The sequence below is a fragment of the Mesocricetus auratus genome, unplaced genomic scaffold (assembly GCF_017639785.1).
Source record: "Mesocricetus auratus isolate SY011 unplaced genomic scaffold, BCM_Maur_2.0 Super-Scaffold_4256, whole genome shotgun sequence".
Lineage (NCBI taxonomy): Eukaryota > Metazoa > Chordata > Mammalia > Rodentia > Cricetidae > Mesocricetus > Mesocricetus auratus.
The window spans coordinates 120,492,943-120,508,460 of record NW_024429182.1 but is presented as its reverse complement, the minus strand read 5'-3'; the positions used below and the strand labels follow the sequence as shown (position 1 = coordinate 120,508,460).

The window sequence follows — 15,518 nt, the reverse complement described above, 5'->3', positions numbered from 1 at the left end:
AGCTGGTTGAGAGGTAGGGGCTAGGGTCACGTCTTATGGGCTCTGTCTTTAGTAAGTTCACAAGTAGAGGATGAAGGTGTTAGATGGACACTGAATTAGGGTCAAAGTAAGCACAGATTCAGCAAAGGATTACTCACCAGATCAGAGAGGTAGATGGAAGGAAAGAGATTCTGCATTTGTCAGTCTGAGTTAGTCTATTCAGTGACCATGATTATTCATGTAGAGACTGCAGAATAAACCAGCCAGACTCAACAATTATTCCTGTTTTTTAAGCCTCTACAAAATTATTCATGGACAACTTTGAGTAAACTTATGCCTAGACCATGCAGTTTCCTAGCATTTCTAAAAGTTAGCAAAGTATCACTTTCTCCCCTCTATTTCATGACTATTCTCTAGAATAACAAGCTACAGTACCTTCTAGAAATGCTTTCATTCTGTGTGTTAATACAAAATGTTACTGCCATATTCATAATATTATGTATGTGCCTGTATATAGCATTTAGCCTGGAGGTTGAACATTTTAATTTTACGACTATGATAAAAATAGGACAAGATAACAACCATTCAAAAGGAATGCTTTGGCATAAAATAAAAATCTTCTAATGGAGCAGGCACAATTACACCATGTGGCTAAGCCCTTCATGTATTGCAGCTGTCCTTCTTTCCATATGCTGTCTTGCCTACAGAGATATTTTTACTGTTTTCCAGATTGCAGAAGAAACACAACTAGTATTATTTGTGTATCATTCTTAGAGAGCTCAAGAAGTTAATCTAAGGAATGTACATCTTATACTATGCTGAAACAAGCCATGCCTGTTGTAAGACATGTTTTCTGCCTTTGGGGACACACAACAGGCAGGATTCATGTGTCTCTTCCCATGTTTGTATCGTCTTGATTGTGAAGCTCTGCATATGGACTATCTATTGGCAAAGGAGATATATTTTTGCACAACTGTTTGCTTCTATTGTACACCCCTACAAACACACACACACACACACACACACACATTAGACTACCTTGGATTATGCAGAGGTCTTTGGTGGAGGTGAATATAAAATATTAAAAGGAGTTTGGGAGCTTGTCTGATTCGCTTGTAACATTTATAGCTATATAAACTGAGTCTGAGAAGTTTGATATCTGGCAAGTGGCAAGGTAGAGAACAGAAACGGCCTTTTATGTTAATCCAGTTTGATACATTTTATAAGTATGTATAGCCATTGAGTTCTGCGAGGATACAGATATATCAAGGATTTTTTATGAAATACTGAGTTCTGTGGTCGTGGCTCAGTGGAATACTATCAAGGTTGTTTTTTTGTAAATCAAACATGGTCCAGCACTTATCTCAGGATGCTCTGATAGACTCTTGGTGAGTATCTATGAGCTGGTTCAAAGACTGGAATCAGGCTTCCATCTTGCCTCGGGCCTCTGGGCCACTTACTTTCTAGAGGCTTCTCTGACTAGAGCACAGGATCTAATGCTTAACAACTTACAAATAACTGAGGAGTGATTAGGATCAAGGGAAAAAAAGAGTTTCATCTTTCAGGGAAACAAAAACACTAGCAAAGAAGACCCTCCTTAGAGGGAATAGATAGGTAGATAGGTGATGGATAGATGATAGATAGATAGATAGATAGATAGATAGATAGATATTGTTATCTGACTTTTGGCATTTGGCATATTTCTACTGACTATAGAAGTTTGAGAAAAATCTATTAAGACAAGAAAATGTGCCTGCAGGGGCTTCCTCTTCTTAAATGAGCAGAATATAGTAAAGAAGATAATCTGTTATTTGAAAGGTGAAAAGGTCCTCTGAAGTTTAGGTTTCACATTTCCAGTGACTGATGGTCCTTCTTCCTCTCTAGGTTAGGAGAGTAATTGACTCTGTGGCTTCAGTTGTGAAACCCTTCCTCCCACCACCAATAGAATGACTATGTTCTGGGACACCCACTGATCATTTTTATATTTGGCTGTGTCCTAAAACAGTTCTTTTCCAACTAACCAATGTCAAACTAATATGAATGATACCCCAAGAGTAGAATTAACTGTATGTAACTTGAGGCTTATATTGAGGGGTAGAAATAAATTTTCATGTTGAATTATGAATCTCATAACAATAATTATGCTTAAGAATTGCAAACATTTGATAGAAAAGGACTTTATGTTGGAAGTTTTTATTGTGAAAATAATTTTGAAACTTTAAAACATTATTATTTTTATTTTTATTGGTTGTTCGAGACAGGGTTTCTCTGTATTGTTTTGGAGGCTGTCCTGGGACTCACTCTGTAGACCAGGCTGACCTTAAACTCACATAGATCCGCCTGCCTCTGTCTCCCAAGTGCTGGAATTAAAGGCATGCACCACCAACTCCCGGCAAAACATTATTTTTAATAATAAGAGAATTAGTATTTGGTCCTTTCAAACTGCTATCTTCCTGATGCTTGCCAGTAATTCTGCTGCATGATTGTGCAAATTAAAGAGTTAAAATAAAGCTAAGAGGAAGAAATAGGATAATGTACTTAAGCAAACAAAGAGGTAGGTTTCAATCAGCCGTATCAAGATAGAAGTAACTGAAAAGACTGCTCAGGTATGTTAGTAATGACTGTTAAAGGACTGAGATGATAGTATGGATTGTTTATATGGAGCAGTGTTACTACCTGAAAATGATACTCCAAGACAATTTTGGTTGGATTAGAAGATGAGGAATTGGAATCTCACTGAGAACTTCTATCTGCATAAGTTGGCAAGAGATAAGGAAGGTTGGCATAAGTGGGGTTCCTGAATCAGGAGAACTTAACAAAGCTTGTAAGGGATAGATTAGTGGAACAGATATTTTTGTTTTTCTTTTACCTGATACATATACTTAGTGAAGAAAATGCTACCAACATCTTCAGAGATGAGAAAAGGAGTAGAGAAAGAAAAAGGAGGTGGGGGATAAAATGATGGAGCATGTATGTATTTTCCATTTTATGAAGAGTTCAGAATAAATGGAGAGTTCCAGAGGCATAAAATGGGAAATGGTGAATTCCATGTGGTACATAAAAGATGCAGCCAACAAGCTATAAATCAGTGTTGTCACATAATCAGTTGACAGAGACCTAGCTTAGTATGGGCCAAAACAAAAGGCCAGTGCTGGAGCAGGGTCTTGACATGGACGAGATGAGCATGAAGGAGCCAGGACATGTTTGAAGGCCAGGCTTTTGCCAAAAGAGCAGGACAATTCCAGGTGTCTGGAGCTGTTTTGGTGGAGCTGTCTACTCCAGGTGAGACATTAATGTAGGTGGGCACGAAGCATAATTACTGTGGTGACTATGGAACAACTTGGCTAACAGTCAAGGCAAGAAAATAAGAACAACAAAGGCACACCTGCATGATACACTAGTAAGGAGGTTGTTAATTCCCTCATAAAGAGGAAGAGTCACCATTCCCTTACCTGAGACTGTCTTCACTCCAGTGCCCACTTGCTGCATGTGGTTTTAGGGGCTGACTAGGATTTATGGTACTGCTACCATAAGTCACCCATATACCTACAAGTAACCCCAATAAACTCATTGGTTCACCAACCTGATCTTGGACAAGAGTCACTTCTTTGGTCTGTCAGTGCCCTCTTTCCTCTGGGGAGTACAAGTGTCTTGAGACATCTTGCCAGGAAAGTTCACACCATGAGAGTCACAATGTGAGGACAATTTTCTGAAGTCAGATGGGCATGGATGTATCTAGACTGTGGCTTTTTTTTTGCTTCATAGTATGTGCAAAATTTTAAATTTCTTGCACATCTGTAGTTTTCACATCTGTAAAATGGAAGCAGAATGTCATTGTGTTATTGCTATGTAAGTTGCTATAAATGTAAGATCACTGATAGTTGGAAGTTTAAAAGGGCCTATTCCAGTGATCAATTCTAGTTGGTAACCATGAGAGCACTGATGTGGTTTCTGTCATAATTTTCTCTGCTAGAGTTATTGGCTGCCCATTCTATAATCTCTACTAGGATGGAAAGTATTTAAAGATCAAATAAAAGAGCACAAAGAAATAAATACAAGGCTAATGATGTCCTTATCATAGTGGTTACTTATTATCTTTATTTTTTAATGGACAAAGGATATTGAGGCCCTCTTCTCTTTATAAATGGCAAATGTCCCCCTTGGTCTTATGGTAAGCCCATGGAGTGTGAGGGTGTCTCTCAGTGGCAGGGTATTTCCAGGTGTTCACCAGGTTGCTCACACCCCTCAGCAACATTACAGGGAAAGAACAATGGTAAGTCCCTTTAAGTTAGGGCTGTCGATTTTATCAGATGGGTGCTTGACTAAAGCTTCTCTGGAACTTGCACTGTGTTCTCCAGCTTAGAATTTTACTTAAAGGTGTTATTTGTTCCTTGATGAGGTGTTCTTACTATCTGCTGAGTGTACTGAAGTGCCCAGTGAAGTAAGCAAGAACAAAAATAAAATAGGCCATGTCCTTAGGGGTGGGCTTCCTCCCCTAAATTAGGGCATCAGAAAGTGCAGTTCACAGGGGATCACAACTAGAGAAGATTTTCCTGAGCATAGTGCTTCTCACTTTGTAAGTGGCCATCAGCACAGTAGTCTGCTGGGGTCAGGGAATGGCTTCTGAGGAAGCTTTGAGGACTCCAAGAACTCTGTGGAGAAGCCCTGGATGTAGCCCCAGGCTAAGGTTATCTGCTTGATCTCCCTGCACACAGGCCTTTCTCTTTAAAGAACCAATTTCTCTGGGTGTTGCAGCAATTTCTCTGAACTCAGTGCTACTTTCACAAAGAAACCCACCCCTGTGGCTTCTACAGGGCTGTAATTAGCATCACTTGGCACTTGCATTCATGGGCCCTGCTTCTCCCATCAAGGATCCCAACAATATCCAATTAAGAGAGACTTTGTGGTCCTGAGGTGGGAGCATTCAGCTGGAGATCAAGACAAAGCATTTGAGCTAAAGGAAAGCCACAGAATTTTTTGTTGGTTGACAGCTAGTCATTGCCTCTGAGACTAGAGCCAAAATAATCCCCTGGGAGCTGGAGGAGTTACATATTTGGTGCACATTAGGAGACAGGTCCAAAGGGACAAGTATTTCATTGAGAGGTGTGGTAGATGGCTATGGGAAAAATCATGGTTTATGGGAATGAGCATAAGCTAATGTATAGTAGGCATTTGGAGGGTTGTAATGTCAGTGATAATTACGCATGCAATGCAAATAGATAGAATTCAAGCCTGTCGCTCCTACATTTGCTGGTGGGCAGCATACTGAAGCACACTGGGAAGGGTAAGTTCCCTGGCATGGTAATGTCTTTGTCACCTTTGACTCACAAGCAACTGTACTAGATGACTTCCATAGACAAATGGAAAGCCGAGCTTGCTTCCTATAACTGATCTCTGAAGCCTAGATTTAATTATTACTACAATTATTATGATACCCGGTCGAGCCATCTAGTAAAGCCAGGGTCCCCTGCATGCTTGCCAAGTCGATGTTCTACCATACTGAACTGCACTGCAGGTCCATCATTTCATTCATTTATTTTATTGTTTGGTATCAGAGACTAAACTTCTGTGAGTTATTTGTAACACAGAAGGATAATCACTGTGTTTCCTTGACAGGCTGTCAACCATCCCAGTCCATCTCAGTGAGGACCCTTGTGGCTGTAACGAAATGAGAAACAAGTGAAAGATAGAGTCTGCTGCACACAACAACTTGGCACAATAACATTTCCCAAAGTGTATTCTGTACCACTCCATTTTCCTAAATCTTTACATTTTAAATCACACTCATGCATTTACTTAGTGTGTGTATGTGCCTGTACTCACGTGGACCATTGTGCACACGTGAAAGTCAGAGAACTACTTGGAGAAGTTGGTTTTCTCCTTCTGTTATGTGGGTCTTGGGTGCTGAACTCAAGTCCTCAGGCTTGGCAGCAAGCATCTTTACCCACTGAGCCATTTTGCAAGCCCTCATGAAATGTTTATAGAAGAAAATGAGTCTAGTGGCCGTATAGATTCATGAAGGTCTGAGTGCCCGTCCTTCTTCTTGGCATGCACAGCAAAAGGCTGAAGAGTCCCATGTTGTGAAGATATTCTCATATTGTTTTACTTACCATTTCCAGTGCGGGCTATGAATGGCTTACCTCCTCCCACTCACTAGATATTCCGGCGTTTATTAACAACCCACTAAGTGCACTTTGGGAAAGGCTGCAGGGCAGGTCGTTTGCTTTTGTAAATACTAAGCAAACACCTGAGTATTAATCTGCACCTTATACATTGGACTAGTAATTTAATACTGCTTTCCTTTTTGAAACATTAATTTCTTCAATAATCTTCTCTTAGGAAAATGTTTTTCAATTTCTCAAACAGTCGTTTCATGTTTTTGCTATTTTAAAATCATTTTTAATTTGCTCTAATTTCTCTAAATAATGATCAGGAAATGTGTTTTATATAATTTTTCCTTTTTTGTGAATTTTTGAAAATTGTATAGCCTCATGTATGAGTAATTACTATTCCAATTGCATGGATGTTTGAAGAATAATTAAATAGAACGTGTTCCCTATTAAGATAACTATGTGGATAGCAACGCTGCTCAGTGGTCCTGTATTTCTGCTGTTGCCACTTCAGTTTACCCAAATCTGTGATGCCATTTTACAATTTCCCGCTCATAGTGTCATTTTTCTCTTTCTGCTGTTTTTTGTTACATATTTCAAAGCCATGTTATTTGATTCTTAAGATTTATGAGTTTTATATGTTGGCTGAGAATTGTGCCCTTTATCAAAATAAGATTTTAAAATCCCATTTAATGCACTTGATCTGGAATATGACTTTGTCATATATTACTGTTGCCTTGCCTACTTTAATTTATATTTACGTTTTCTCTTAGATTCAATATTACTCCCCTAAAATGTTAGAGCACAGGAAACAAAATAAAGAGATAATTTAGGAGTGGTTCTCGTATGTACAGGGCTGCTTTAAAAAATACCTCTTATATACAACAAGCATTAGAATGTTAAAAACAGTAATCTGAGTGAGTGTTTCTGTCATTTAATAAGACTGATTTAACCCATTTATGCTTACAACATATTTGGTTATAGCTGTCATTTGAGTAGATGTTCATTTCTGTGCTTTGCTGCAGTCATTTCTTTGTTTTCAAGTGCAATGTGAACCATATTTTCTTTGAGTTCTTTCCCCAACTCTTGAGTATTTGCATTCTACCAGTGCTTCATTCTTAGTTCCTAAATATAACATGGTTGAAGTTAGTAATGTTTCCCTAACAGTAACAGATAAGATTGAGTGTTCCTACATTACAATTAAGAAAAGTGATATATATGCATGTGTGTCTGTATGGGAGCATGTGCACATGAGTGCAGTTGTCCAGAGCGGTGGGAAGAGAGTACCAGACCTATGAACCATTTGATGTGGGTGCTAGAATGGAATTTGCATCTCTTGCAATAGCAGTACACCCTCTTAACCATGAAATCACCTCTCCAGACCTTGCTTTTACTTTTCATTTTATTTTAGGTCATTTCTTTTTATACTCAGTACTAGGAATTGAATTCAGGAAATCACACATGCTAGACAAGTACTCTACCTCTGAGCTACCTCCTTAGGCAAAAACATAAAACATAAAAAACCCCCACAAAACCCACCTCATTCAACCTCTCCACCCAGTCAGGTCCTACGCACCCTACTCCAGGATCTAGCTCAGTAACTGTAGTCCTTATATCACATCAAGAAGACTTCTCTTTGAAACAGACAGAGACCATTAAAGAAACTACAACCAATGAAAATGTAGAGTTGTGGAGTCAAGTCCCAGGGACACACCTATAATAAAACCACACCTAAGGCCTAGGGATCACAGTGGGAAGAGGGCTGGGAAGATTGTATAAGCCAGAAAGGGTCAGGACGTTTTCTGTAAGAATGTGTCTCCTAATAATCTCAGCAACTACACCCCGAAAGTCTCACTAACACGACTGCCTAGGCATGACCTGAACAAGAACAACAGTAGAGCAGTAGGAGGCATGCTTTTCTCCTCCAGGGAAAGCCCAGGAGACACCAACCATAAGCAAGAACTATAGGCAACTAAGGGATGCTGAGAGCCAGAGAAATAGTCTTCCCCAAGGGAAGAATATCAATTGACTATCAGATAGCAAATTATCATCCCTGAAAATATATGTATAAGTGATATTATACAGACTGAACAGATTCTACTTAGAAATATCTATCTGTCTATATCTGTCTGTCTGTCTATCTGCCCATACTGACAGATAATGAAAAATGAGGTCATGGATTCGAAAAAAAGGGTGAGGATGGGTATATGGGAGGATTTGGAGGGAGAAAAGGAAACTTGGGGAAATGATGTAATTATATTAGAATCTCAAAAAGAGGAATACTTTTAAAAATATTTTGTTTTGAGACAGAGTCTTGTTAAGTTCCCTAGACTGGCCTTGAACTGTCTTTGTACATCAGGTAGGCCTTGCAATTGTCAGACTCTACCTTAGCCTCCCAAGGTGCTGGGTTTATAAGTTTGTGCCACTTGGCAATAGATGTTTTCTCACATTTTTAAAAAAAATTCTGAAGTCTCTACAAAGTCATAGTGAGAATGTAAACACAGACAGTGGGACCCAAGCACCTCTATCTCTCATTTAGCCTTCCTGTTGTGATGCTTAATGCTTTTTATTTTCAGGAATCAAATATTGCTATGTGTATGCACTGAAAAAGTTAATGTGTTGTTTTAAATTATTCCTCTTTCATAGATCTGATTTTGCTTTCATTTCTTGTAAAAGTCATATGTATTACTTAGAAACTAGTTCTTCAATAGTTGTGCTGATTTAAAACTTCTTTAACTGGTCATGATCATAAACTCGACAGATACAGGACTATTGAATTAAATCCTTTCTACTACCAATCTTAAACAGTGCTTCATTTCTTTGTATCCATTTCTGCAGAAGGAAGCATAAGCCAAGAAATATGTGTGTACATGTAGATACATTTATGATAGAATTATTCACACACATATACTGACAGGGACATGCATTGAAACACACTTTTAAAATAGACAATTACAGGCCCAAGTTTTATTCTGTTTCAGGGAGGGCAGTGCTATCATGTTTAGAATAAGAACTGAAAATAGTAGACATGAGGCCAGAGTTTACCAAGAATAAGCTTCATCTGCGGGAAAGAATGCAGGCAAGACAACTGGACAGAATGCATGGAGAGGACTTGATTGAAATCTTTTGACTCACAGAGATCAGCTTCCTTTGATACTTTCACTATTTGTGATGGACAGCGTGGTCTGAGAAATGATGCTGATGCTGAGTATGTAGGTACTGTGTCAACCTGGGGAAGTCATGAGTCCTGGTACCTGAGTTTCTTGACCTCTGCCCTATGTGTGTTTGACCAGGGAGAAAGAATATGACAAAATCTTGACAGTTTCTCAAAGGGGGAAGGACAAAATTGGGATACTTATTGAAGCTTTGAGGTCCAGTGTAAAGGCAGGTAGTTTAATGTGGGGATGGGAGTGGGAGTAGGTAAGGATTATGGCATGGTTGTTTAAGATTTGTGGACAATATAAGGCAATAATTTTGAGGAGAGAGATTCAAATGGCTTCAGTTGGAAGCTTGATTGATGCTCTATTTTATTTTCTTGGACAATAGTCTTGTAAAATAGTAAAGGTCATGCTAATGTGGACAGTAAGCCCTAGGGGTGGGTGGCTTTGTTTATCAGTTTCAAGGAGCATTACGACTCCAGGTCAAATTTTCTTGCTCTTCATTTTCATCTCCTTCTCATCTTCGTTTGTCCCCTTTCCCCTTCTTTTCCTTCTCTAATGTCTTTCTCCCTGGTCAAAACACTCCCTTTCCTCTTTTCACTTTCCTCTTTTCTCCTCCTCCTCTTCCTCCCCAAATCTCTGTTTTGTTTCACTATTATTATTATTATTTTGACATGAGCCCCCCTGTAAGCCAAGCTAGCCTTGAGCTCACTAGGCTGCCAAGGCTGGCCTCAAACTCAACCTTCTTCCTGTCTGCCTCTTGAGTGTTGAGTGTGTAAATGTGAGCTACTAGGCTCAATTCCAAGTAAAATTTCCATGTCTCTTGAGTGTAGAAGAAAATCCACGGAATTATCTGGTTCTCTTCGTTCCTTGACACATTTTCTTTTTCCACAGGTCTTAAATATTTCAGTACTTAAATACTTATAGCCATGCTGTTTCCTTAAAGTTCATTTAGAACATGATTTTCTTGTTTTTTTGTTATATTCATTTTCTGTTTCTGCTGTAGCAAATTGTCACAAACTTAGTGGTTAAAGCAAGAATTAAAAATAAATAAATTAGAGGTTTGACATAGATCTATTTGGGCAAAGACCAATGTATGAGAATGTGCCCTCTTTTGAATCCTGAGTGGGTCATTTTCTTTAGCTTCTGAAAGCTTCCTGTATGCCTTTGTTGATTGTACAATTCTTTATCTTCCATGCTGGGATAGAAGGCCGAGTTTCATTGGTTCTCAGCAGCCAAAGAGTCTTTACTTTTCATCACTTATAATTATATTGACCCAAACAGGATAAGGAAGGATATACTCCTGTCTCATGGAAATCTTCATCTTATAGCCTCTGTGCCCATTCAAGGTTATTTATTCATATGTTCTATAGGTGAGAACATGTGTGTTTGGTGGACATAATTGTGCCCATGTATAAACACTTTCTGTATACTACACCCTGCCATAATATATTCATAAATTAATCTTAAATATATAATCTTTAATAATAATGATGTATAAGCTCTCTCTCTCTCTTTGTGAGTGTGTGTGTGTGTGTGTGTGTGTGTGTGTGTGTGTGTGTGTGATTTACCTAGCAGGCTCAAGCATCAAGGATCAAGGGAAAAGATATGTTCTTTTTTCTCTCTGTTTATACCTACCTGTATATAGTTAAAACTTTATATGAACTTGACGTCTACCCTATATGCCATCCTAGAACCTTCATCCAGTGACTGATGGAAGCAGAGGCAAACACACAATTAATCACTGAACTGAACCCATGGAACCCAGTGACAGAGAGAGAGGAATGATGAGCAAATTAGCAAAAATGGGCTGGCAAAACCAGCAGAGACAGCTGATCTGAACAAGGGGGGAGAGCTCTTGGACCCCAGACCGACAGCTGGGAGGCCAGCATGGGACTGATCCAGACCCCATGAGTGTGAGAGTCAGTGAGGAGGCCTGGGCAACCTATGGGGCCCTGGGCAGTAGATCAGTGTTTATCCCTGGTATACAAACAGACATCATGTGTCCATAACACAAAGAGGGATGCTCTCTCAGCCTGGACTCTTAGGGGAGTGCCTGGACCCTGCCCTGAGTGAAATGATAGACTCAGGATATCCCCTATGTGAAAGGAAGTGGTGATAGCGTGGGTGACTTGGAGGCATTGTGGGGGAGGGTGCAGGAGGAGGGGAGGGTGAGGGAACTGGGAATAACATGTGAAGCAAGCTATTTAAAATTAAAGTAATAAAAAAAGTTTAAAAAATCTTGATATCTGAAGCTGGCTTATGCATGTCCACCAATCTCCTGTGCTGTAGTGGGGCTGTTCGTGCCCTTTCTGGTTGTTGAAGTCACTGTAACCAGATGAGAGTCACAAGGCATCTTCAGCATGTTTATAACTAGTCTCCTAGTTTTGGTTAGTCAAATTATCAGAAGGTTTAAAGGTTATTAACTAGGTACCCTTGTTTCAATGGTTTTCCCATCTTTTATGTAATGCTGCACTTTCAACTAGTGCTTAAATATGGAGGCATAGTAAGAAAATTCAGTTGTTATTGTTCAGTTTCTTGTTAACTTAGCATCTCATAGGTAAGCTGTTTTTGTTGTTGTTGTTGTTTTCCTTCAAGATGCCCATAGCTTTCCATTAATGCCTGGACCAGCTATATTCTGTGCTGCTAGACTCATTGTTTCATGATCTCCAGTGCTCTGGGTGTTCTCTGTCTTCATGGCAACCACACTGTGGTGATGGGAAAACATGTTATGTTCTTGCTTTCTTGCTTATAGTGCCATGTTCAAACAAATGTGTTATGCAGGTTTGGGCAGGAACAGTGCTGTCTGTTTAGTCTTACTAACCTCGAAAGAGCAGCCTCTCATCATTCAGGGCTCCATGTACATCAGGCATAGGCCCTTCTGAAAATTGCAAGATTTAGTGAATCTAAGATATTTTCATGTTTGAGGTATTAGATAAGTATTAATACTGTGCATGCTTGTTTTGTTTGTGTTCTAGACTCATCTTCAAATTCTGGAGAGAAGCATTGATGCCAGGCAAATCTACTTCCGGCAAGACAGTCTCTGTCAGACTCTGGGAGGGAATCTGTGTCCGTTGGTGACTATCACTGCTTTTCCCGAATCTAACAGTGCCAAGCATCTGGAACAGTTCCGTGAGTAGAACGATGACCCTCTTGCAGATTTGCCTGAGAGACCCCTCTGAAATCTTGGTAACACTCCTTCTATTTCAGAACAGAAGCAGTATATCTGACCGGGGACTTGCTTGTCTTGATTGAAATATATCTCTGAGTCTTCTTGATATGACACGAAGAGTAAATGTTCATGTCATTCTGCTGTGAAAGAATGGGGAAAATGGATTGCTAACTGTCAGAGAGAGGGAATGGCCTGCTAGGATACAGAGTAGATCGCCAGTGATGGTGACTTCCTCTTTGAAAACAGAACCAGGCCTAAGAATCACATTTTCCAACCTCTAATCCAGGCTCTTCTCTCTCCATGCTCTGTCCTGTTCTGTGACCCTCAGTTCGTCAGCAAGGCAGGGAAGGAAACAGAATCTTTGAGCCCTGGCTGAGGAACTCTCTTGGTAACCAGAGTACCTGGCATCTGAATGTCTGAGGATGTAAGAGGATATAGAAAAATCTCTGAAATCCGAGCAAAGCCAAATTAAGAGCACAGTAAAAACACTGACATCATTTCACATGTGGATACTTATACAGCTATACAGACATATGGACACACACAGACATCCCCACATACAGGTCCACGATGCCCTTTTAATACTAGAGTCCCAAGTGTAAGTGTCACTGACTTGTTACCAATGAGTTTCAGACCTCACTGGGGCAAGAGAAACAAAAGATAATGAGGAATGATTTGCAATGAAAAGAAATTTGGAAGATGAAAGAAAAGACTGGAGAATAAAAGCCAAGCCAATTTATGCCCAGAAAATACCATCTTACCTGATGAAGTACTAATGGTGTTCAGGTGACTCTTGGGTAGATACAAAATGTAATTTCTCACATCCCATCAGCGTCTGACAAAGGATGCTTAACAACCTGGCTAATCAACAACTGATTATCCCATCTGAATTAACAAGGCCCTAAAATGCTTTAATGAATAGTAAGGGATTTTTAAAAAATTCTCTTACGTGTTTTATGCATTTAAGAGCAATTTTCCAGCAGCTATAGAGCCCTCCACTTGGCAGATGAGCAGGGCCCGGGAGTTGAAGATAGTAATCCAGGGCGGTCTTCACTGGGTAATTATTTATTTAAGAAAGTAGATACATGTAAGTCTGTGTTTTCAAACTTTTGTTCCCAAGGAGTGGAGCATAAAAGAAACATTATATATATATGAATCAGCCGCCATTGATTTGTAATTGGTCGTTTCTGCTTGTTTCTTCTTACTCCTTCTCTTCTTCTATTGACCTCTTTAGGTTTTAGGAAACTTCTGATCCTCTGGAAAAATAAGAATTATTTCTGCTTGCTATTTATGTGATTAGTTAAATATATATATCCTGTGTCTCTGGGCTATGCAGCCTCTGGTCCCAGCACTCCAGTGTCAGGGATAGACTCACTCTCATGGCGTGAGTGTCAGGCTAGATGTGAAGTGGCTGGACACTCTCATAGTCTCTAGGCCACCCTTAGACCAGCACATTCCATAAGCAGGACAGACTGTAGGTTGAAAGCTATGTGGCTGCGTCAGTATCCCAATTCTTCTACTGGATGTCTTGCCTGGTCACAGGAGATGGCCAGTTTAGGCTATATATATATCTTCAATTACTAGAAGTCTCAGCTGGGGTCATCTTTGTAGATTTCCTGGGAGTTTCTGATGTACCAGGGAGTTTCAACATGACCCCGAAATGCCCCCTTTTTCCAGTTGTCTCTTCCAGTAATCTCCCCCCCCCCACCTGATCTCTCATGTTGTTATTCCCATTTACCTCCAGTCTTCAGCAACTGGTAGAAACAGATGTAGAGACCCAGAATCAAACATTAGGCCAAGCTTAGGAGGAAGGCATGTAGGAGCCATAGGGTCAAGGGCAACACAAGAAAACCTACAGAAGCAACTAACCTGGGCTCATAGGGGCTCATAACTGACAACCAGGGAGTCTGTATGGGACTGACCTAGGTGCTCTGCATATATGTGACAGCTGTGTAGCTTGGTCTTCTTGTGAGACTCCTAACTGTGGGAACAGGGGCAGTCTCTGACTCTTTTCTGGATCTTGGAACCCTATTCCTCATACTGGATGGCCTTGCCTAGTCTTACATGGGGAGGTGCTTAGTCTTACTTCAACTTGATATGCCATGTTTTGTCGATATCCACGGAAGGCCTACCCTTCTGAATAGAAATGGAGGAGGAGTGGTTCCGCGGGGGGGGGGGTGCAGGATGGAGGAAGGGAGGGACAGGAAGGAGAGGAGGGAGTCGAGTCTGTGGTTGGGATGCAAAACAAACAAATAAATACATTAATTAATTTTTTAAAAATGTAAACGTTTATGTGTTTCACTGCTTAGAAGTGCTATGACTTTGTTTGATTCCTATCTTTCACCTTCACCATCTTGAAATTTTTAAAAGAAACAGTTCCTACCAGGTATTTGTGACAGCGTGGAAGGAAATTAAAGGTCTTTAACTAAGTAAGTCAAGTCTGGCCCAGAAGGACAAATACCACATAATCTCATTTATCTGTAGAAGCAAAAATATACTTCATAGACTCAGATACTATGCTGTTAACTACTTTTAGTCAGCCTGACCAAAACTGTCGTCAGGTGACAAGAGGCAATCTCAATTGCCTCCATAAAATTGGCTTGACAACAATGCAGGCATTTATTGATTAAAGATTGATGTGGCAGGGCCCATCCAGCTGTGGACAATGCCCAGATGGTCTTGGTTTGTAGAAGAGAGTAAACTGTGCAAGCCATAGGGAGCAAGCAGTTAAGATGGGTTCTTCTGTGGTCTCTCCTTCGCTTCCTGCCTCTGGTTCCTGCTTTGTTTGAGCTCCTGTCCTACTTCTTCACGGAGGGACTGTAACTCAAGTAAATCCTCTTTTCTCCCAGTTTGGTTTTGGTCAGTGTTTAAGGAGACCAGTAGAGAAGTGAACTAACACACAATCAAGTAGTGTTTTCTGTAGACTGAGAAGAGTACAGGGCAAAGAAGAGAGAGGGGATGACTCGTGGTTATGGTGATGCTACTGGATTGGCAGAGAAACTTAATGATCCAGGGCACAGAGAGATAACCAAACTGTTAGCAACTCACTGAGTAGCTGAAAGTAGCCAGTACACAGAGTTTTGATATTTCAGTCATAAA

General features: G+C 40.1%; 1 protein-coding gene across 1 annotated transcript in view; it reads left to right on the top strand.

Moving 5' to 3' along the window:
• Window positions 1-15,518, top strand: part of Agbl1 (AGBL carboxypeptidase 1) — a 519,496-nt gene that overhangs the window by 195,743 nt on the left and 308,235 nt on the right. Inside the window, exon 17 of the mRNA XM_005077867.4 lies at window positions 12,226-12,379. Within this exon, the coding sequence (XP_005077924.4) occupies window positions 12,226-12,379 (154 nt within the window). The remainder of the gene's footprint in view (window positions 1-12,225; window positions 12,380-15,518) is intronic.